Source organism: Triturus cristatus, chromosome 2_2, assembly GCF_964204655.1.
Source record: "Triturus cristatus chromosome 2_2, aTriCri1.1, whole genome shotgun sequence".
NCBI classification, from domain to species: Eukaryota; Metazoa; Chordata; class Amphibia; order Caudata; family Salamandridae; genus Triturus; species Triturus cristatus.
Genome location: NC_140582.1, coordinates 816,851,144 through 816,875,298, shown reverse-complemented (window position 1 = coordinate 816,875,298; position 24,155 = coordinate 816,851,144). Strand labels below are relative to the sequence as shown.

Below are 24,155 nucleotides of genomic sequence, written 5' to 3'. Positions count from 1 at the left end.
ATTGATTTGGTTTACAGAAAAATAAGTCCTCTCAGTGTATGCCGAAAGCTTGTATCCCTTAGAACAGTAATTGCCTTCCCTTTCACGAATCCGCACACAGGCCTAACCCAAAGTTCAAAAGCCAACAAAAACGCATGAATTATGTTTGAAATAACTATCCAAAATTCAGAGATGTCATGAAAAATAAAAATGTAAGAATTTGTTGACAGTTCTAGAAATAATGTACTGCTATACTGTTGGCTTTATATTTAAAACGAACAACAAAAACCACAATAAGCTGTTCTGCTCAAGGCAGCCATACCTTTTTTGGCCCACTACGATCATCAACCTCAGTGACTCGGTGGCATTCCTTCATGCAAGTGTGATTTTCACAATCTAACAACCGTCCGCACGGTCTCTTACATGAGAAAGGGCCAACCAGATGACAGTCCAATGGGCTCACCTGAAAAATGAAGGTGAAAAGAAATATTGGCGACGACAGTCAAGCACACAAAACCTTGATATAAATACATTTAACAGTAATATTGTATTTTCCCCCTGAATAAACAGTGTAAATCCTATTTGGAATTGGTTCCCGAGGGGACAAGTGAAAGTAAAATATTGGAAAAATCATTTTTTTTAAAAACTTTTGTGAGTGAATTTTTTTAGATTTCCTCTGTTTAGCTACCATTACACACCAACATAATATTCAAATTCATAGAATTCCCCTTTTTGTCTCTCTGTGTTAATACCCCTTATTCAATGACACGCTAAATCTAATTCCTTGTCTTTCCCTTCCATATTTCCAGGGAACAGTGGTATCATCAAATAGCTGAAAGGGGATGGGTCGCAACCCAGCAACAAAGCCACCAGACTGCATATTGCACGGGTGTCCTTAACGATGATGACCCCCCTTTTGTTATCTCTGCCTACATCTGTATTGCTGTGCCGTTCCACAGTGTGCTGCAGGCATGGAAATGTTCTGTGCTGCAAACTACACACACATTCTATCTCCTTTCAATGCATCTTTTGGATTGTTATTGCCCAGGATCTTTTAAATGCATCCATACCAGTACCTAAATCACAACTCTAATTAATCCACTCATGGTTTGCAATTTGATTCTCTAGTGGCTCTCTTCCCACATTAGACCATACACTTACTACTTCTGTCTTATGCATCTTGCAAAACGTTTTTCTACAGCTTGCATCTCCATCCTTCTCCTATGTATCATCAACCTACCATCTGCCCTTGCAAGCCTCAGTAGACAAGATCAAATGCATATCACACCAATGTACAATTAACCACAAATGTTGAAGATTTCCCTTAATCTTTACTATCTAAATTTGCTTCTTTAACAGAACACTAAAGCTCCTCTGCCACTCTATTTTGTCTTTCTGCTGTCTTCCATGTCTTTACCTCTTTCTAATGCATCTCCTATGATCTTTAATCATGCATTTCGCATCGGTATTCTTCTCCCTCTAAGCCTACCTGCTTTAATTTCTTAGACCACCTTTTCAATGTCTGTTAATCCCTTCTCACTCTTTGCTAGTTCATCTCTGTTAGAAATGTGGTTAGTGGTTGACTTGGGTGTGAGCCCTGGTCAAGCAGCAACCACAGTTCTAGTCAGGGTGAGTGACAAGCTAACCCAAATTAGCCTGTGCTCACCCTCTGGTAGCTTGGCACAGATCAGTGGGGCTTAACTGAGAGGCAATGCGTAAAGAATTTGTGCAACACTTCAAACAGTAAAACAGTGGAAACACCACACAAAAAGATCCCACACCATGGTAGAATAATAGATCTGAATTTAATAAATATAAGAAGACCAGAACGACCATAAATCCAATTAGCAGAACCGGATATATTGAATTTAAAAGTTTTCAAATAAAATAGCGCCTAAAAGCATAAAGAGCCAACGGTGGATATCTGGTTGCACCGGACCGGGACAAAGTTAACAGTTCAGGCTGACCGTAATGGAGCATGGCCCGGCTACAGGGACCCAGTTAGGCCTGCTGAACAAAAGTAATATTAATCCTAGTTTGCAGAGGCGAGCATGGAACCCGTTCAATGATGCGTTGCGCACCCGAGGCAATGAGTAGGTTAAGACATGTGAAGAGGCTGCGGTGCGAGATCCTGTTGTGTCAACGTCGAGGATCCGATCAAGGGGGCTTGCGAAGTGACCTCTGTGGTCAGGGATGCGATGGGCAGTTGAGACGATGCATCTATTCCGATGAGCGGAGAAGCTGCAATGCCGAGTTTCGTCTTTGTGTCTGCTCTCGACGGGCGATGCAAGGATATACACTTGGGAAAGAGGAGCGCAGCGACGGTTCCGAAGGCGATGAGCTGGTTCCAAGATTCGGGTGCTGTGGTGATGCGAGTCTTTTACGAAGGGTCCAATCCATGCAGCTGTGTCAACACATTAGTGTGCAATGCTTAGTAGGGAAGACTTGCAGATAACAGAGTACAGGTGCAAGTGCAGAAGGAGGGTTGTTGAAGTCTGTTATGTTTCTCAGACTTCAGATGGGGTCAGTCAACTAGACTTGGAGTCACTCTGGGTCTGGGTTCAAGGGATGCAGGTACAGCCCTTCTCACCCAGGCACGAGGGCAGCAGATTAGCTCAGCAGAACAGGAGTCCAGCAGAGGGCAGTCGAGCAAAGTGGCAATCCTTCAGCAGCACAGCAGTCCTTCTTCCTCGCAGAGTATCCACAGGTACAGAAGTGTACCGAAGTGGTGATGTCTTAGGACCAGTATTTATACCCAGTGGTGCCTTTAAGGAGGGAGGACTTCTAAAGACATGCCTTTGAAGTACCCTGATGTTCTGCCTTCCCTGCCCAGATTCCTGACCAGCCAGAAGGGGTATGCAGCCCATTTTGAGGGGACAGGACACAGCCTATTCAGATGTGAAGATGGGCCCAGCTCCTTTCTACCATCCTCCCAGAGATGGCCCATAAGCTCCCACTGTTTGTGGCTGTCTAGGAGGAATACACAAAGCCCCACTCCCAACTACACCTAGTCATGTAACCAGAGACAAATGGCTAAGGCAATAAAATGCCAACTTTCTAAAAGTGACATTCTCAAAATTGTTATTTAAAATCTGACTTGACCATAAGTTAGGATTTTAAATTAGGATTCCAGAGACACCAAATTCAAACAAAGTATATCTTCCTATTTGGAATTACGCTTATAAAAATGAATAATGTAATTCTAATGTTATCCTATGGGAGATATAGACCTTACTGTAGTGAAAAATGAATGTAAGAGTTTTTCACAACCAGAACATGTGAAACTTGGAAGTACATGCCCTGCTTTTTAAATACAGGACACCCTGCCTCATAAGCTGTACAGGGCCTACCCTAGAGGTGACTTATATGTGTTAAAAAGGAAGGTTTGGGCCTGGCAAAAAGTTTATGTTGCCAGGTTGAATGGCAGTTTAGACAGCACACGCAGGCTCTGCAATGGCAGGCCTGAGACATATTTAAAGGGCTACTTAAGATGGTGACACAACCAGTGCTGCATACCCACTGGAAGCATTTAATTTACAGGCCCTGGGTACATGTAGTATCACCTTACTAGGGACTTGTAAGTAAATTAAATATGGCAATTGGGCATAAGCCAATATTACCATGTTTAGAGGAGAGAGCACAAGGATGAAAATTTTACCAAACCAAACTTGAGTAGATAATAAGAAATATTTCCCATATTGCTTGCTGGAGAGGTGCGAAAGTCAAACCTATTTAAAAAAACAGAGACCTAGCTGTTAACCACTTTAATTATCAACTAATAATTCTGACTGGTGTTCTGGCTAAGATTTATTTAAAGAAGGAGTTAAAATAACTTGTGGAATGGCCCACTTGCAAATTTTGTTTTTTTGGGAAATATTTTATTGTAATTTTCATTGATAGCACAGCATTAGCAAAGAAACTACAGTTGTGCAGGGCATTTCCATTAATTGCATGCGAACAACAATTGTAATATACAACCCCCTACACCACTATCCAACAGCAGTTCATTCAGGGTTGCTGGTTAAAGAAACATTATCGAACAGTGAACAGCAGTAAAGTCAGGCAGGAACGCAGTGACTTCCACCCAGCACCATCTCAGTCTTGCTCCCCAATGTTTACTAGTTCCTCCAGGGAATAATGTGCAACCCATTTGCCCCACACCTTATAGAATTTTCGCAAACAGTCTTGGCTAAGGTAAGTGGCCCTCCTTAGTAGGTGGAGGGTGGGAGGGGAGTGGAGGGGGACGACTCCCCAGCACAAGGTGTGCCCTCTCAATGGCCCAGGAGGAAAAATTGTCCTGAGGGATAATGCGGCGTAGCCAGTTGTCTAGGAATTGCGCTCTAGGGGACACTCAATTCCCTCAGACATCCCTCAAAGCAGAGATTATTGCATCAGGCGCAAATTTCCTCACCTTCCAATCGCCACAGCACTCCTTTGGTGGTTAGTTTGGGCTTCAGTCACATCCTTACAGACAGTAGCAACTGTGTCCCCCAGTTCCGATATCCTTGACTTCGCAGAGGAGATCCTTTAATCCACGTTACAAAAGTCCTGCCGGAACAGAGTGATCTGAACGTACTTAACTAACACTTCCCTTCAGCATCTCCCGGGAAGACTATATGGCCAGGATTAAGGCAGCACTATCTGGCATGGGCTGCACGACAAGCTCCGGCAGAGGGGGAGGTATTCACCAACCTCGAGTAGTGATCACCACCTTAAGTAAGTAAGTGCCTTCTATGAATACCAAAATGAGTAAATGGTAGTAAGTTTAGGAGTTTGTCTTACATTAGTTCTGTGAATCGGTCCCATAGTGTTTTTCCCTATCGCCGGCAACTCCCCCTCCCGCAGCATGTTTACCTTCAGTGCCTCAGGGAATGGGGGGGGGGGGGGGGGGGGGGAACGGGGTGAGGGCAAGAGCACGTCAGTAAGGATCCCGCAGCCGATGAACTAGTTTTATGGAGGACTAGGCCTGAAGGACTTGCATCGGTTCTTTCTGAGCAGTTGCTGGTTTCCATAGGTAGGGGTCGCAGCTAGGCCTGCAAAGACAGAGTTTAGCGCGGGTAGTAGGCCCTTATGAGTAGGCCTGGGCAGTAAATTCCATTCCGCTCATGGAATTTGGGTAATTTCGTGTTCCGCGGAGAACGCAGAATTGCCAAAAATTGGACCATCCGCAGCTCTGCAGAGTTTTTTTCTTGTTTGCGCTTTCAAAATGCGTGTTCGCAAGATATTTCCCCCAGCACGCAAACAGCGTTCGCGAAAAGGAAAAAAGCATCGCGAACGGTCGGAACAAGCAATTCCACGTGTTCGCGCAACTCTGCGTGACCACGGAGATTTTTTACAGTTTTGCGGAGCTTTGCGTAGTGCGAATACGCAAATTCCGCCCACCCCTGCTTATGAGTAGGCAAACCACACCAGCCTAGCACCGGCCACTTCCGCCTACCACACGGGGACAGCTTAGTGCATCTATGCTCCAAGAATTGCCATCCAAAAATAGCTCGCCGCCCGCAGCCACTCACTGTCATGGGTAAACCGGGGCTGTTAACTCAACAGCGAAGCTCCAGGCAGCGTCCAGGCCTCGCAGCACTCACCCTGGCCCTCTAGCTGGCGGTGGCAGTTTCCACTCCTCCATTTAGGTCACAAGTCAGTCAGACCTATCCCATACTCAGCTGCCTGGCCGGGCTCAATTGGCGGCCGTCAGTGCCACACAGCACGCAAGGGATGCGTTAATATGGCGTGCTATACTACATTGCCACCGAATTTCCAAGTAACCTCTGCCCTCTTGCAATGAATTCTGACCCATCCAGTCCCGGCCTGCCTCAGCACCCAACAGCAGCCAAATCCTGCATTGTCAATGCTCGGGTCGCCTCATGTCCAGCGCTTGGCGCCTCAATGTACAGTCACTGCCCCCAAAGTCAGAGGGTGGCTCGGTACTCGTGACTACTTGCAGCAGTCAAGGGAAAGCATCTGCATTAATCCCCTCAACGAGCACAGTTCATAGCTTCCGACCCGGAGTGAGCACGCCGCAGAGTGTCTCCAGGTCGCCGACAGGACACGGGATCCTGGTAGGACGCAGGCCACAGTCAATGGCCGATTCAAGCAGCGATTTGCCTTAATGCGCCCCACCTCCGCCAGCACCATATCTCACCGCTTCTTATTAATTCTGTCGTTCATTCTGATGGGGATTAGAGGAGGGGGAACTGCATTGGTGGCTGTCTCGTCGGGACATCCCACTTGCTGGCCACTCCTGTGGAAATATGGATTTTTCTGATCAGTTATGTCCCCTATCTTGGACCCCAACGGTTCCATGTATAAATCACAAGTACATGTATGTTCCCTCCAGTTCCAGTTATGAAGACGCAAATACATGTGCGTCCACCGTTAACATGTCCTCTTTCAGATCCGCCATGAATGGGCCGGATATTCCATTCCTAAGTACGAAAGGCCACCGGCTTTATATGGTTCACTTATGCCATTTTACAGTTCAGGCGAGTAGGCCCTGATTCTGCCATCAAGCTTTTCCTGCCTTCTGCCTCTGAGAGCTCCAGTCTGAGCCTGCATCTGTATCCATGAACTTTGTCCTCATTCTCTGCGCGGCTCACGGTGCCTGACATCAGCTTGCTGCCTGCCAAAAAACTGTATTTCACCTTCGAAATTATCTGCTCCGCTCCCTGCCCAATGCATTCCTGTCTAGTAGTTTAAGTAAACAGTCTTCCAGCTACCGAGCAAAGGCCCGGCTTCTCTGTCTTTATGCAAGTAATTCATAGCCCTATTATTATGGAAGACTTTTGCCCTCGCATCTAGTGTAGACACTTAGACGCTTGTACACGCACTAACAGTCAGTATAGTCAGTATAGAATAAGATTCTACTCTAAGAGACCTCTCTTTTGGATAACATAGTTCTTTAAACATAGGATGTTAGATATGATTTGGGATAAGGTTGACTTGACCCTCCAGACATCTGTCGCCACATGTAGAGTTAAATGTCAAATCCCCTTCACCCCCTAGTCGCACGTCAATCATACGTCATGCTGCTGCGCGCGCATTTCTGCCAAGTATTTCTGCTGACATTGCGAAATTCTTTCATGGAACCACCCTATTATGACATCATACCTGATGACGTTCTTTAGTTACACCCAGTTACGCCCACTTTGGCTACGCATGTATGTTTTATCCCTATTATGAATTGTTACGCCTCCTGCATTTGCTTCACTGTAATGCCTATTGTATAAAAGTAATTACTTATCAATAAAGTATGTACTTCACTTCCTGAACCTCCGTGGTGATGGAACCTGGAATCAACGATTCGAATCGTCCATTGGAATAAAGCCCATTCCGAACCTCTAATGTCACGGATTTTGCCTCTTATTTTACTGAGCTATATTTATTATTTTTCTGTATCAAATTAAGTCCCGGTAATTAAATTATTTACCACATGAATGGCGCCCGAACAGGGACACTTTCTCATCTCACGCGCCGGCGGTGCGTTGCAGGCCCGGTCTCCTGCCACAGCTGGACGGACAACAACGCGTACCAGCAGGATTTCCTGTATCTCCCTCCGGTCAAGCGGGGGCGACTGAGGCTGCGATCAACACCCAGACGAGGCGGTGAGAAGTGCGAAGTATCCCGACCAGAGCCTAGCTGAGAGAGCAAGATCCGAGGTATACAGAGGCCCACCAAGTTCCGAAGTTCCGAAGTTCCGAGGTTTCCGATGTTCCGAAGTTTCCGAAGTTTTCGAGTCGAGTCCAGTCCAGTTCAGTTCAGTTCCGTTCCGAGGCCTTCCGTTCCGAGCTACCCGGTGAGTACCATTACTGGGGAGGCGTTCTGGCGTGCACATAAGTTGTGCCGGTCCAGACGGGTTTGGGTACACAAATCCGGTCTGCACTGTTTTAGCGGTGTATCTATACTGTTTAGCAGTATATCTAGTATATCAAGTATATAAATTCAGAATAATTCAGTTAAAATGCCGAGGATTATGTCTTGTGATAAAGTTTTCTTAGATCGTCATCATCATTGTTGCTCATTTAAAACGTCAAATGTTAAATGTGTTAATACGTCCTGCATATTGTGGTGTGAATGACTGTTCATTATTGTGTTTATTGTATTAAGTTTGTTCAAGACCAAGTATCAGATCAGTTCTCAGTATGCCGCTCTTTTCGAAACTAAGACAGATCACAACTAGAAAAGGGGTACTCGAAGAAGCTGTTCCCATTCCTCCTAGGGACACTCCAGGGTACTTCATGTATCATAAACATGGCCTAGACGCCATATTATTTCTTGATCTATGGGTAGACTACACTAAGGAATTACCAGAAAGTCAGAGGTGGCCCGCAGCTGGGACCTGGGATGCAGATTGCATCGTGAAAGTAGAGGAAGAATTATGGAAAAAGAAAGCTAGACAATCACAGAAAGACGCCATTGAATTATGGCGTAAAGAATCGTATAGACGTACAGAAAAAGCACGTACACAGGAAGAGAAGAGTAAGGAAAATTCAAATAAAGTCCGAGAAAATCTATTAATTGAAGAAGGTACACGAGTGACATCAGAACAAGTAGACAGACAAAGAAATGCCCTTATGAATGGTATGTATCCCCTTCTGGCCGAGGGATTACCTAAGGCTACTCCGGAGATACCAAAAGACTTGCCACCCCCATTGTTCCCAATAAAAATGCATCCTAAAGGGCATCCTAGAACAGCAGAAGATGTTTTTCTTTCCTCATATTTAGATGAAGCAGCTCCCGAGTATGCTAACCCCGCCCCACATAGACCGTCTGCCGGGGAGGTTCAACGCCAAGACCCTGTATCTGTATCCCTACAGCATCAAATCCTGACACCAGTTCCGGCAAGCACATCTGTTTCCACGTCTGTTCCTACAGCTGCTTCTACAGCTGTGCCCACACCTATAGTTGCTGTATCGCGTTCAACGAATCCTTTCACGCCCGATACCCCAGACGGGGCTACCGGAGGTGCTACCAACATTTTTTCTACGCCACCCAGAATAAATAAACTTACTTTTCAAGAATCAGCACATCCACGTACCCCCAAACTCATAAATTCCCGCACGCTTAAGGAACTTCTTGTAGATTGTAGATATGACCCTGTGCCCGGAAAAGAGGACGAAATGATCATGGCATCACTACGTATCAGACGAGCTGCGGTGTATTTAGGAAAGCTACCAGGAATGACTATGCATCTAGATGATATATATCATTTTGTCCAAACAGGGCGAGATTCTGAATGTATTAACAGAGCTATGGAATACCAGAAAGTGGAGATACAGGGGGAACTGTTACGTTTCCTCATAAATTGTGTAATCAGAAATCAAGACCGACCGGGGGTAGATCCGGAAATAATGCAAACCCTTACCAGATGGAGCCAGAATATATCAGAGGGGAGACATGATAGGCAAAAATGTATAATAGCCATGTGCCGAAAGATCCGTAAAGAAATAGAACGCCTACACGAAGAGAGATTAGCGGTAGACCAGTTTGAACAAGATGAGGAGGAGGAAGGATTAGGACTGCCCACAGGACAGTCAGAAACCATAGCCTATGTAGGTAGAGGAAGATCTTGTAAAAGTACTAGATGTTTCACTGACCCGATACGTCCGATATGTCCAGATAATAACAGGAATTTCCAAACACCTACAATAAATCTAAGGTCCCCCGAGCATTCGTTCCAAGCCGCTGACAAATTACTCCGAGAACGAAGGGGTTATCATTTACTCGATTCTATGGATGAACAAGAATTAGCCAGGTCAGCCGTTCATTGGGCTGACAGTCCCGGAAAATATGGTGATGATACAGTAGCACACACATTTTTGAACCTCACCCCAGATGAACAGCGTTTAGCTGGGATTTATATGATTCAACAACTTCTTATACTTTATCAAAGTCAACATTCCGATCCTGGTCCGTTACCTGATATATTGACTGAATTACTCACGAATAGATGGAGAGGTTCAGGTACTAAGTTAATTAGAGAAATACTAGAATCAAGAAAGCAGTACATTCTTTTTGTATGCCCAGAACATGTCTCACTGCCCATCAAGGAAAGAACGACGTATTACATGGACAGACAGAATCCCTTACGAGAAGTACACCCAATAAAGGGCGAGGACAATCAGTTTAAACGTGTATATGTATATACGCCCATATCGAAAATAGAATTGTTAGAAATGAAGAAAGTGGTACCCAGTCATGACAAAGACCCAGCGGGTTTTCACCGAGAAATTAAAGACATGTTACTCATGGGAGAGTATACCTATCCCGACATTATGACAATATTAAAGGTATTAATGCCTGCTGGCATTTATGAAAAACTCAAGGAAAAAGAGTGGGAGGTAGGAGACCAAAAGATAGACTGGACAGCATTAGAAAATGAAGAAAGGGCCCGAGGTCCAGGTTCGGGGCTTGGGGATAAAACTAAAGCACTACCAGGTTTACTAGTACAGGTACTGCCACGTTTATTAACCACGAAAAAGGAAGACTGGGGTGCAATCTCAGCCTGTAAACAAAAGCAAGATGAAGACACTAGTGATTTCTATGCCCGATTCGAAAAATGTTTTGGTATAAATAGTGGTATAAAAGCAAGTAGCGAGTCATACCCACATCTGTTTGTGACAAAATTAGTTGAAAATTCCTTGCCCCAGGTGAAGAATCGAGTATTAAAATTCGAGAGTACCTGGCAAGGTAATACCCCATCACAAATGTTACAAATGTTACAGTACCATTACAATAGAATTAGAGAGGAACAAGAACATGAACAGAAACGCATGAAAGACACAAAAATGAAAATGCTAGTCTCCCAGACAGTTCCAGCTGAAGGTCATAAAAAGGGTACGACACAGTCCGGTGATTCAGCAGGACCTGTAAAAGGGACATGCAACTATTGTAAACAACCAGGTCATTACATACACGATTGCCCAGTCTTGAAGCGTAATATCGCCACAGGTAAAACACAAGAAAGACCACGGCCACCTAGACAGGATCAGAATGAACAAGGAGCACTGCAGCATGCACAGTCCATGCCAACTCCACAACAGTCTATACAGTTTGTGCCAGCTGCACCAGCGCTGCCTGTTGCTGCCACACAAACCACGACACGACAGCTGTACCAGACCGCACAGTATGATTATCCTGATTATCAACGATACGCATGAACCAGCCTAGAGAGGGAAGTTGACTTACCCCTTATCGAGGTCCCTGTAGACCAAGAAGGACCTTATGTACATAGTGAACTATTAGGCCAAGATAGAAAATTTTTACTTGATACAGGGGCAAGTCGAACAACTATAAAACGTAGTGAAGTTCCAGGGGCACCCCTCTCAGGCTCACAGAATATTTCCCTTGGTTTTTCAGGAAAACCTATTGTTAATGAAGTATCACAGCCTCTTCCACTTACGATAGGACCCTTAACCCGAACTACAGATTTATTGCTTACTAAATCATGTCCAGAAAACCTGTTAGGTATAAAAACACTGAAAGCTCTAGGAGCTATAATATGTTGTTCTCCGGAAGGAGTAAGATTGTTTTTACGTGATTTCAAAGGTCACTATGTGTCTCGAGACATGGATCCCCGACTGCAGACTTTACCTACACATTTATGGGCACAAGGCCCTACTGATGTGGGTTGCATGAATATTACACCATATCGGGTTACATTAAAGGCAGGAGTGGTACTACCACGAATGCGACAATACAAGTTACCACCAGATGCTGTAGTGGCTTTACTGCAAATTATTGACGAGCTCATTGTCCAAGGAGTAGTTGTGGAAACAGACTCCAATGTATGTAATTCCCCGATAATTCCGATTCTTAAACGAACAGATCCAAAGGCTCCGCCAGTATATCGATTGGTTATTGATCTGCGCGAATTGAACAAATGCATTGTGCCACAATTCCCTGTGGTCCCAGATATCTCGTCATTACTGACAGCTATTGATTCCGAAGCAACATTCTTTACTGTAATTGATCTCAAGAATGCCTTTTTCAGCGTCCCAATAGATCCGGAAAGCCAATACTTGTTCGGATTTAGTTTAAATGGACGTAGCTTTAAATTCACACGCGCACCTCAAGGATTTACAGAAAGCCCCAGCATCTATAGCCAAGCACTGAAACGAGAACTTGACAGTATTCACATGCCAGTCAACACTGCCCTGCTTCAATATGTCGATGATCTGCTGATCACCGCTAGAAACGAACCTGAATGTGAGAAAGCATCACTGACGGTATTACAATTTTTGGCCGAAAAGGGGCACAAGGTGTCCCCTTCTAAGCTGCAATTCTGTGTCCAGCGAGTTGTTTACCTTGGTCACTCGCTGTCCAAGGAGGGAAGGCAGCTTACACCAGATCGCATCCAGCTAATTGCAAATATGCCGATACCCAAGACACAAAAGGAGGTGCGGGCTTTCATAGGCCTCACTTCATATTGTAGGCAGTGGATCCCTCAGTATGCATTTCTAGCAAAACCACTCATTCAATTGACAACACAGGAGGCAGCCACATTGACTGTCCTCCCTTGGACTCAGGAACATACACACGTTTTTGAAAGTTTAAAGAAAGCTTTATGTCAAGCACCTGTCCTAGCAACACCATGTTACAATAAACAGTTTACACTCTTTGTTACAGAACGCGAAGGTACTGCCTTGTCAGTACTCACACAGGAACAAGCAGGATCACACAAACCATGTGCCTATTTTTCTAGTACATTAGATCCCGTAGCTCAGGCTTTGCCTGCATGCCTAAAATCAGTGGCAGCAACAGCCTTAGCAATCAGACAAAGCGATGCCATAGTATTAGGACATCCATTGACAGTACAAGTACCACATGCAGTAGAGGTTCTTTTGAACCGCACACAAACACAACACTTGACTATAGCACGACTCACCGGTTATGAATTAACATTGTTTCAGCCACATATAGAAATCAGACGTTGTAGTACATTGAATCCTGCCACACTGTTACCTGTAAATGGAACAGATCCACTTGCACATGATTGTATTGAAGTTATCACTATCACGACGAAACCCAGACAAGATTTAACAGACGTTCCATTATCAGACCCAGACCTGACGTTGTATGTAGATGGTTCATGTATGAGAACAGGTACAGGAGAGTTAGTGGCCGCTTATGCAGTCACAACAGACGCTGAAATCATTGAAACAAATTGTATAAATACCTTGTCCGCTCAAGCAGCAGAGCTCATCGCTCTGACACAAGCCTGTATTCAAGCCACAAATAGAAAAGTCAACATATACACTGATTCACGTTATGCATTCGGAGTTGTACATGACTTCGGCGTGCTGTGGCGAGAGAGAGGTTATTTAACTTCTCACGGTGCCCACATTCAGCACGGACCCCTCATTCATGCCTTATTAGATGCAATACATCTACCCACTGCAATATCAATTATGAAATGTAAAGCTCATACGAAAGTTACTGATATCATTTCTCAAGGCAATGATCTAGCTGACAGAACAGCTAAACAGACTGCTCAAACTCAAACATCCGACATGACAAAGACAATAGTCCCGACGCCAACACATTGCATGATGGTTAAGGATCCCGCTCTTGACGTAATTGACATACAGACACATGCTACTCCAGACGAAATAAAGAAATGGACTGAATTAGGAGGGATCCAAACGGATCAAGGATGGATGACAAAGGAAAAATCTGTGTGGTTCCTTCCTGATTCAATGGTCCAAGTCGTTATTAACACTGTACATAGTCCAGCACATCTAGGAGAAAAAGCTATGCTAGACAGCATTCAACACATTTGGTTCAACAAACATTTACGAGCAGCAGCTAAACAAAAAGTCCGTACCTGTATGATCTGTTGTCAGTTTAACCCAGGAAAAAGCATTCCCGTAGAACAGGGTGGATTTCAGCCTCCTGATCACCCTTTTGAAATCCTCCAGATGGATTATATCCAGATGGAACGATGTCGAGGATTCAAATATGTTCTCGTAGTTGTCTGTGCTCTTTCCCGTTGGACAGAGGCATACCCGGTTTCAGATTACACTGCCCCGACTACTGCCAAACAGTTAGTTTGAGAATTCTTCCCACGGTACGGTTTACCACGTGTTGTCTACTCAGATAACGGCCAGCCGTTCTCATCCGAACTAATGAAACACGTTTCACTTTTGTTAGGTTATCAGTGGAAGTTTCACTGTGTCCGACACCCCGAGGCAGCAGGCCTCGTGGAAAGACATAATCAGACCTTGAAAATTAGATTGTCCAAAATTTGTAGAGAAAAAGGTGTCGACTGGGTAGTAGCTTTACCCGTTGCACTCTTTTACATGAGAATGGTAGCACACTCTTGAACAGGGCTATCCCCTTATGAAGTGATCTTCGGTAGACCACCAAATATGTGGGGGACGCCTATACCACGCAAAATAACTGATATTGACTGTAATATGCTGACAGATTACTTGGCTTCCTTGATGTCTGCACTACAATCTTGTCGTTCACAGGTAGCTGTAGCTTTCCCCGACAACACTGAGGTGAAACCCCATGACGTAATTCCAGGAGACTTGGTCTTAGTGAGGAACTTTGATCGGAAGTCTCAGCTGGACCCTAGGTGGAGGTCGCCTCAGCTCTTGTTATTAACGACGAGGACAGCCGTGAAGATCGAGGGTCGAAAAGGCTGGATACATTCAAGTCATATCAAGAAATTTCATGGACTGCCATCAGATGTAAACGACACACCTTGCGTGTCTTCCCCGAGTGACTCTAAACTTCCTTTGGTTGAATTAAATAGTCGTGAACTATATAAACTAAAACTCAGGTCTAACCAGTCAGGCAATTTGATTGTTTAAGTCCTCTCCAAGGTGAAGCGGTCGAATTTGTCTCTGACATGTATCCCTTAGACCTGTACAGAGAAAGAAACAAAAGGATAAAACTGAAACGACATGCGTACTGTAAATCACTGCGTAGTCATTGCACAGTGACGTTATTAATTCTGTTTTTCCTAAGTCTTTTAATAATTACTGCAAGTATATTGTTGCACATATGTTATCCCATTTCTAGACATGTTTATAATGTTACTGCTGAACATTCTTTTAGTGAATTACCTCCGCATGAATTGTCATATAGATTTGCGCTGCGCAATAACACTTTTATTAGTATGTTACATCATTCCCATCAGGTTAGCAATGCTACAAATTGTTGGATATGTGGCCGACTCCCTCCCTATCAGAATTATAAAGGAATTCTACCTCTCTTTCCATACCCGTTCACACACAACGGCTCCTGTGGAGCATGGTTTAGTTTAATTAATTCCCAAGATTCGAATTCTGCAGTTTATCAAGACAACTGGGTATGGGGAAATTTGAACTTAGTTTTACTTAAAGTCTGCCACCCCAACAAGGAGGGACTTCCCAAAAGAACAGGAACTGATCTAGAAAATGAAGTATATGGATTAGGTAATTTTACGCTTAATCTTATGATCCTAAATGTCGAATCCGAAGCTACTCCAATTTTATCCGCCATGTCAGTATTTCGAGTAAAAGGTGAATTATGTGTAAGAAAGAATGGTTCCATACATATGGGCCATAGTAGATGCACCACTGTAATAGAATTTAGTGATCAAGGCAAGTCGACATTTAGAGCTTACCGCCATTCCTACTTTATATGTGGTCAGACCGCATATATACGCCTACCTCTAGATTGGGATGGTACCTGTTATATAGCATTCCTTTTGCCACCTGTTTTCCTAGCTCCTCCTGATTATCACAGAAATACTCAGTTAGTACACAATAGAGAAAGGAGAGATCTCCCAATAGTCGATTACACTGAAACAGCATGGGAAAAATACACAGATTTCAATAAAGGTCTCTTTCCCTATATAGGTACCGTTACTAATAGTAAGCTGATACGTAGATTAACTAGAACCCTTGAAGCAGTAGTGAATGAAACTATTTCCGCCTTAGGCAATTTAACAGAAGAGCAGTCTGCTATGCGGATTGTTGTGCTTCAAAATCGTCTTGTCCTTGACGTCATCCTGGCCGATAGGGGCGGAGCCTGTAGGGTCATCGGATCAAGTTGTTGCATTTTCATACCAGAAAATTCGCCATCTGTATATAAAGCCATAACCCGCCTTCATAAGATTGTAAGCCAGATACACCAGAATCCAGGCACCTGGACTTGGTCCGGTTGGTTTTGGAGTGTATTATCTACCTTTGGATGGAAGGTCCTATCCTTCCTAGGTATTGGCTTTCTCATACTATTCAGTTGCTGTCTATGTCTACAATGTGGACCAGCGATCTGTGGTCTGTGTGCCACATCGTGTATTCCACCACCAAGATTTCGTTCGTCCCAGAAGAAAAAAAGAAGAACAAATGATGCTATATGAACAGATCAATGGATTGATGAAGATTGATATCTCTTGACGGGCAAGTAGGGGACAAGGAGGGAATGTGGAAATATGGATTTTTCTGATCAGTTATGTCCCCTATCTTGGACCCCAACGGTTCCATGTATAAATCACAAGTACATGTATGTTCCCTCCAGTTCCAGTTATGAAGACGCAAATACATGTGCGTCCACCGTTAACATGTCCTCTTTCAGATCCGCCATGAATGGGCCGGATATTCCATTCCTAAGTACGAAAGGCCACCGGCTTTATATGGTTCACTTATGCCATTTTACAGTTCAGGCGAGTAGGCCCTGATTCTGCCATCAAGCTTTTCCTGCCTTCTGCCTCTGAGAGCTCCAGTCTGAGCCTGCATCTGTATCCATGAACTTTGTCCTCATTCTCTGCGCGGCTCACGGTGCCTGACATCAGCTTGCTGCCTGCCAAAAAACTGTATTTCACCTTCGAAATTATCTGCTCCGCTCCCTGCCCAATGCATTCCTGTCTAGTAGTTTAAGTAAACAGTCTTCCAGCTACCGAGCAAAGGCCCGGCTTCTCTGTCTTTATGCAAGTAATTCATAGCCCTATTATTATGGAAGACTTTTGCCCTCGCATCTAGTGTAGACACTTAGACGCTTGTACACGCACTAACAGTCAGTATAGTCAGTATAGAATAAGATTCTACTCTAAGAGACCTCTCTTTTGGATAACATAGTTCTTTAAACATAGGATGTTAGATATGATTTGGGATAAGGTTGACTTGACCCTCCAGACATCTGTCGCCACATGTAGAGTTAAATGTCAAATCCCCTTCACCCCCTAGTCGCACGTCAATCATACGTCATGCTGCTGCGCGCGCATTTCTGCCAAGTATTTCTGCTGACATTGCGAAATTCTTTCATGGAACCACCCTATTATGACATCATACCTGATGACGTTCTTTAGTTACACCCAGTTACGCCCACTTTGGCTACACATGTATGTTTTATCCCTATTATGAATTGTTACGCCTCCTGCATTTGCTTCACTGTAATGCCTATTGTATAAAAGTAATTACTTATCAATAAAGTATGTACTTCACTTCCTGAACCTCCGTGGTGATGGAACCTGGAGTCAACGATTCGAATCGTCCATTGGAATAAAGCCCATTCCGAACCTCTAATGTCACGGATTTTGCCTCTTATTTTACTGAGCTATATTTATTATTTTTCTGTATCAAATTAAGTCCCGGTAATTAAATTATTTACCACACTCCGACAGGCCACCAGGCCCCGCTCTACGCTGCAACCTTTCCAGACATGTGGCCCCCACAGGTGGCAGGTGAGCTCCCTACGGCTCAAAGAGATTCCCCTCAGTATCAGGCATGTGACATCAGTGCGGTAATCGACACAATGGGAACGATTAAGACAGGATATTTTACAGGCTAGCGCGGAGCTCGGTAACTACACGTCCTGCTCCACCGCCTTTTTGGCCACGCCCCCCACTTGTAAATTTTTAATATCTTCCATTTGTACATTTTTTATCTGATACAAGCATGGTGCTGTTGAGTGTTTTCAAAATATGCTACTTGGTTGTATGTTTGAAAGTTGTGTGAGAATTACCCGTATTCCAAGGGATATTGAGTAGCTCTGTTTTCTTCCCTTCAGTGTCATCCCAGTTTTGATTCTAATGCACGGTTTAATTATACCTTTTTTTTTTTTTTTTTTTTTTAAAAAAACCTTTATTTACACATCAAATATTCACAGTCATGGGCCTACAACCGCCTGGGCCGGCCGCTAACATAGAAGAAGGAGGACAACAATAATACAGCAGTCATGAGAGCAGGAGCAAACTGCACGTGTAACGGCTGCAGACGCACACAACTTAACCCAACACTACAAAAAGGTTTCTTATTAACTTTTTCCTAAAAAAAGACAACAAAAAGAAATTATACCTTTTTATGCACTAGTCCAAAAGGAATGCTTACCTAGCATGTAAGCATTTCGTTGTTCGATGCAGTGCTGTAGATTAATGTGCTCTGCATACGTCTCTCAAGGCTTGAAGGTATATCTGAGCTCCATTCTATATACAGGGATCTTTAGGAGGTTCAGCGAAGGTAGCCAAAAGCTGTTTTGTTTTCCAAAAGGGCCTGGTCCTCTCAATGTAATACGTTAGTACACACATGATGTCACCTATGCGTAGTAACCTTTCAGCTACCGCGGTGGGTTAGTGGAAGAAGACATGGAGCCCTTTTATTTGGTTGAGATGAAAAGGTAGCAAATAATGTCTTGGATCGCTGGTTTAAGGGGGTCTATGTGATTGGAAATTAAGTAGCAGATAAACCTTTTCCACTTAGCAGTATAGCAGCCCGTGTGGCTGATCTGCGGCCTTCTTAGAAGATGTCCATGTATTCTTGAGGTAGGTTAAGCTAACCACACTATAGGACCTCAGCAGCTAGGTTGGTAGGTTGAGCAGCTTGGGGTCCCGGTGTTGAACTCTGCCTTAGTTATCCCATGAGAGGGTCAAGTCTGTTGGGTAGCTTTAGTTCTGAGAATAACCCTGAAGTTGTGGACTTGGAGAAAAGGCTCTTTTAATGCAGGAGCCTACAACTCGTTACATGCTTGACGGTCGTAATCACTACTAAAAAGTTGACTTTTTATGAGAGGAGCTGGAGAGGACAAGAGTGTAGTGGTTCAAAAGGAAGCCCATGAGCTTGGTAAGGACAAAACTTAGGTTACAGGTTGGGGCAGGTAGCATCCTGGGTGAGATGACTCGTTTAAGGTCTTCCATCGATTTTTTGATGACAGGGATTTTAAACAGTGAGGAGAGTTCCCTGTTTTGTAAATATGCGGCGATGACAGGTAAACATAGCCATATCGAGGTACAGCCTAGCCCTAATATTTAGAATAGTAGAAGGTAGCAGTAGCTGGTTTAAGGGGGTCTATGTGATTGGAAATTAAGTAGCAGATAAACCTTTTCCACTTAGCAGTATAGCAGCCCGTGTGGCGGATCTGCGGCCTTCTTAGAAGATATCCATGTATTCTTGAGGTAGGTTAAGCTAACCACACTATAGGACCTCAGCAGCTAGCTTGGTAGGTTGAGCAGCTTGGGGTCCCGGTGTTGAACTCTGCCTTAGTTTTCCCAAGAGAGGGTCAAGTCTGTTGGGTAGCTTCTGGTGCAGAGTCTTTCTAAAGTGGGAGTCACTAGAATGAAGGTGAGGGATGTCTGCTGCAGTTTCCTCACTACGTACTGGAAAAATGGGCGAGGAGGAAAAGGTAAGGCAAAGATCCCTGACTACTTCATGTACAGAGCTCTGCATATTGCTGCCATCTAGTTGGGCTTGGACTGTTGCAACTTGTTTTTGCTCCAAAAAGTCTTTTGAGTCAAGAAGAACCATGTGACTCCTCCCTTAGCTGGAAATATGCATGGGCACAGACTCCTTTGTTACATTGTTTTCAGCAAAGCAGGTTAAAGCAAGTGATTTGGACAGTATGGTGACCATGCGCGTGCTGTATATGAGATACAGAAGAATAATGGTGATGATATCTGTAGCAAGCATTGGCTTCTGGGAGGTAGGTGGATGCATCTGAATCGACAGCACTACATGCAACAAACAGATGCTTACGGAGTATTTCTGTTCGTAGTATGTATGGCTGCAAACACACATGCTCTGCATTGACTGTAAAGTAGTACTACTCGGTTAGCCAGTGGATGGTCGTAAATCTGAAACAAAAGTGCTTACACCAGTTTATCGGACTATAGCTTGTTACCTAGCAAAGATGTCCACACAATAATGTTTTGAGAAAATGTGTGGAACAGACCATGCAGCAGCTTTACAAATGTCAGCTAAGGGAATATTCCCAAGGAAAGTCATAGTGGAGCATTGTTTACGGGTGGATTGTGGTCTGTGGGTGGAGGCTCGGGGGGAGGCGGGACAAGTAGGGTTTCTTCTCTGTGGAATTCACTTCCTATGTCACTTCGGAATGAAACCAGCTATAAGAACTTTCGCAAAGGCCTAAAAACGTGTCCGATGGCGCTGGGAAACCCTTGGGTAGCTGTGCGCCTTATAAAATAAAATTAATAATAATAATTAATAATTGATGTGGAGCCCTTGTTGATGAGGCAGCCACTGACCTTAGGCTACAATGTTTAAGAGATGCACATCCCCATCAAGCAGCAGAGTGATGCATCTGTGTTAATGGTCACCTGCTGAATGGGATCCATGAAAAGCCTACAAAGCAAAAGGCAGTTGCTGCTCCACCACTGCAGAGAGCGATGGCCCTTATCAACACTACATCTTCCCAAAGACCCTCTGTTTGTGACCACTGTGGAGATAGACACTCTTGTAGTAGAGTCTGGCATGGGGGATTACTGCTATGTATGAGGCCAACATCCTTAGGAGGCATGTTACCATTCTAACTGTGAGAGGGTGTTGTGGCTGAAAAGAGGCAGTAACTGCTGAAATGCCAGCTCCCTTTGGTTGCTTGGGTACGCCCTGTTGATGACTGCCTTTAGGATGGACTTCAAGAAGGGTTTAACCTAAAGGAGCTGAAGGTGAGACTTGGTGGCACTGACTGCAAACCCCAGGCTGTGGAAGAGGCAGATAGCAGCTTGGTTGTGGGCTAGACACTCCTGCCTGCTTGAGCTCTTGATCCGCCGATCTTCTAGATAAGGAGAGACATGCATAGTCCCCCCCATCTGAGATGGGCTGCTACCACGCTAGGCATTTGGTGAAGATCCTTAAGGTTGCAGTAAATCCAAAGGGTAACACTTTGAATTGGTAGCACTGGCCACTTACAATGAAGTACAGCCTCTGAGCCAGATACATGGATATGTGAAAGTAGGCCTTCTTCAGTTGTAACAAGTCAGGTCAATAAGTCGCCTTGCAGCAGCAGGGGTATGGTGGTCATATGGAAATGTTTCAAGAGACCTTAGGTTAAGGATTGGCCCAAGGGAGAGGTCTTTGCTTTGGCTGAGGAAATACAGGGAGTAGTAATCTCTGCCCCGATGTCCTAGGAGAGCTGGCTCTATTGCTCCCTTGGGAAGAAGAACATGAACCTTCTCCTGCAGTAGACAAAGGTGCCCCAGGCTTAGAGTGGGATTTTCGGTGGGGGTTGAAAAGAGTTGTAAGCAATATATGTGCAGGATGAATGATTTAACCTCCCAGTCTTAGATGAAGGCCTCCCAATGGGATAGGTACCTCTGACAGGTGTTGTGCGATTCGGGCGATGTGAGGCAATTCAGTGCCTGTAGGTGGAGGCTTCCTTAAAGGGTGTGCCCTTCCTCTGCTGGTACTGCCACGCCAAAAGATGACCCTGTGCCATCTACCCCGAAGCTAGTGGCAGGCCCCCTGCTATCTTTGGTATGACTGGGTCAGGTCTAAAAAGATGGCCTTGGGTCTCTCTTATATAGTGGCTTCCGAAAGGAGCTCCTAGCGGCTGAGGTCTGAAGGGCACTCATGGAATTGACCATAAAGTTTTCAATTTTCTCAAGCATCTCATCAACCTGCAGGCTGATGAGATGCCGCTGGACTTCAGACTTGAAGCCAGGTATAATGAGCTAGAAATGCACATGGAGTATAAGGGAAGTATTTACTCCTGTGGCTGCAGTGTCAGCGGATTCGAGGGAACACTGTATAGTGGCATTGGGGTCGTTTAGGCCTCGGAGTCTATCTCCTACCCAGTTTGCTCAATTATTGAGGGAGGTTCTGCACATGGCCCTTTAGCTGATCTGACTGAGCCCTGTCAGAGAGGGACAGGAGGCTGAGTGTAATGGTGATGCGCCAATGGGTAGGGAACCCGACTCCATCCTGCTTTTTCACTGCGTCTATGCTCTTGTTCTCATGGTCAGGCGGGGGAACATTGCGTGCCACTTGAGAAGCCACACATCTGAGGGCGGTATGTACCACCAGAAAGTATGGGGGGGTACATGACCCTTTACATATGTGAGAAGGCTTGAACTTCTTTTCTATCCTGGGTGTAACCACCAGTGTGTTTACCAGCTCCATAAAAGAATGACGGATGGTTTTAAGCATCCCCCCCAAAGCACTGGGAGGAAATGGACAGAGTGCTCTGTCCTAGAGAGTGGCTACTCTAGGAAGTTGTTGTCCTCTGGCGTAGTGTGCATATCTACCGCATGATATGCGGCCACCCGCTGTATAATCTAACGGTATGCTGCAGTGTCTTCAGGGGAGGAAGCCCTTGTTGGGACGCGCTCTCATTCTGGATGCTCAGAAGAATCTATGTCATAGTCTTCCGACCGGTCTTCAGTGGACTATGGGTAAAGAGGGCATTGTAGGCCTCTGGTGGAGAGTAGCGGTTAGGACTGCCAGTATCTCAGAAGGACTGTGGTGACCAATTTGGGGAATCTGCAGGAGGTGGGTATGGTGGAGGTGGCAGAGTGAGAGGCAAAGGTGAAGGAGGTGGAGGAGATAGAGTAGAAGGAGTAGTGGCCTGTCTCTAAGCCTTTTAAGTGGCACAGGCTGAGGAGTGCCCTATGGTACCGGCATGTCCTCAAAAGCCAGTGTCCTTTGCTTGGGCAAAGTCTTTGGGGTGCCTGAAGAGATCTTCCCCATATGGGGATGGATGAAAATCTGCCTTTGCCTAAAGTCAGTCTCCTCCATACACCCCTGGCGGATGGGTCGGTTGGAATGAGCCAGCTGTAGAAGGAGGTCTTAGTACCAATGGTGGCTTTGGCACCAAACGAGGAGCTGACACTGAAGTGGCTTTTGCCTCAAAGCATGATTTGAAGTCTTGGTGCCGGCAGGCTATTTAGGGCTCGATGGATGAATCCAGTCTTTGTTCTGAAGCCTTGCCTCTGTGCCGAATGGAGCCAGAGAGTAGTGGGAGACCTGTAGGCAGCAGCGGGTTATGCACGGGACGAGTCGCCTGATCGCCCAGAGGGTGATGCTCTGCCTTGGTGTGGGGATTGGAGCAAGGTTTGTGTGCTTCGGTCTTATTCATGGCTCTCATGGTAAACTTGTTGCGAGGGCCAGGGTCAAGTGAAGTGGATGGAAAATCTTTGTATCCTTCTTCCTTTTTGTCATTTGGAGAAGCCTGAGTTAATCTGGGCTGAGCTGGGCTGGTGAGCAGGGACGCCCGATGACCCTGTGTCCTCATCTTCCTCGGCTCTGAGTGGGTCGGTTTCACCAAAGAGGACCAGTGTCTCTTCAGTGGAACCCCTCATTCTGAAGGAGGCTCATTATCTGTCTCTCAATTGACAAAGGGTCTTCTAGCCCCAGAAGGCCAAGCAAATGATGCAGGTGGCACTGTTGCAGTTGGAGAGAGACCAGGATTACAGACCTTGTGGAGGTCAGCCCTGGGGTATTTGGTGACCTGAGTGGAAGAATTGACTGTGTGTAGGCCAGAAGAAATGAGTGGTGAGACAACAGAGTTAGTCTTCTTGCGTAACACCAACTAAGGGAGGAGTCACATAGTACCCCGTGACCCAAAAGACTTCTTCGAACAAAAGCAAGCTGCAACAGTACAAGCTCAACACTAGATTACAGGAGTATGTAAAGCATGTGTATCTACAGCCACAAATGCTACAGATAGTTACACTAGTCTTTTTCTAATTGGAGTTGTTTGACACAGTACTGACTAATAATATAATGCATCCAAACCAAACTAACTGTTCAGAAATGTGGGTACTGATTCTTCTCTCTCTGGTAGCCATTAAGAGCCTTGTACAAATGTTTGAATGATCTGTCTGCTGAGGTCTTCGATGACACCCAAGACAAAGTGGTATGCAATCCAACAAGTCAATTCAGAGATATTGGTGACGATTTATATCCCTCTGATCCTTATTGACTACTTCCTCCCCACAGGCTGGGAGTGGTCAATCAGGC

At 45.0% G+C, this 24,155-nt stretch overlaps 1 protein-coding gene across 1 annotated transcript in view; it reads right to left on the bottom strand.

The window, feature by feature from the left end:
• The window catches only part of NFXL1 (nuclear transcription factor, X-box binding like 1), a 716,350-nt gene that overhangs the window by 217,447 nt on the left and 474,748 nt on the right, over positions 1 to 24,155 (bottom strand). The window contains exon 17 of the mRNA XM_085642145.1: positions 302 to 442. Within this exon, the coding sequence (XP_085498271.1) occupies positions 302 to 442 (141 nt within the window). The remainder of the gene's footprint in view (positions 1 to 301; positions 443 to 24,155) is intronic.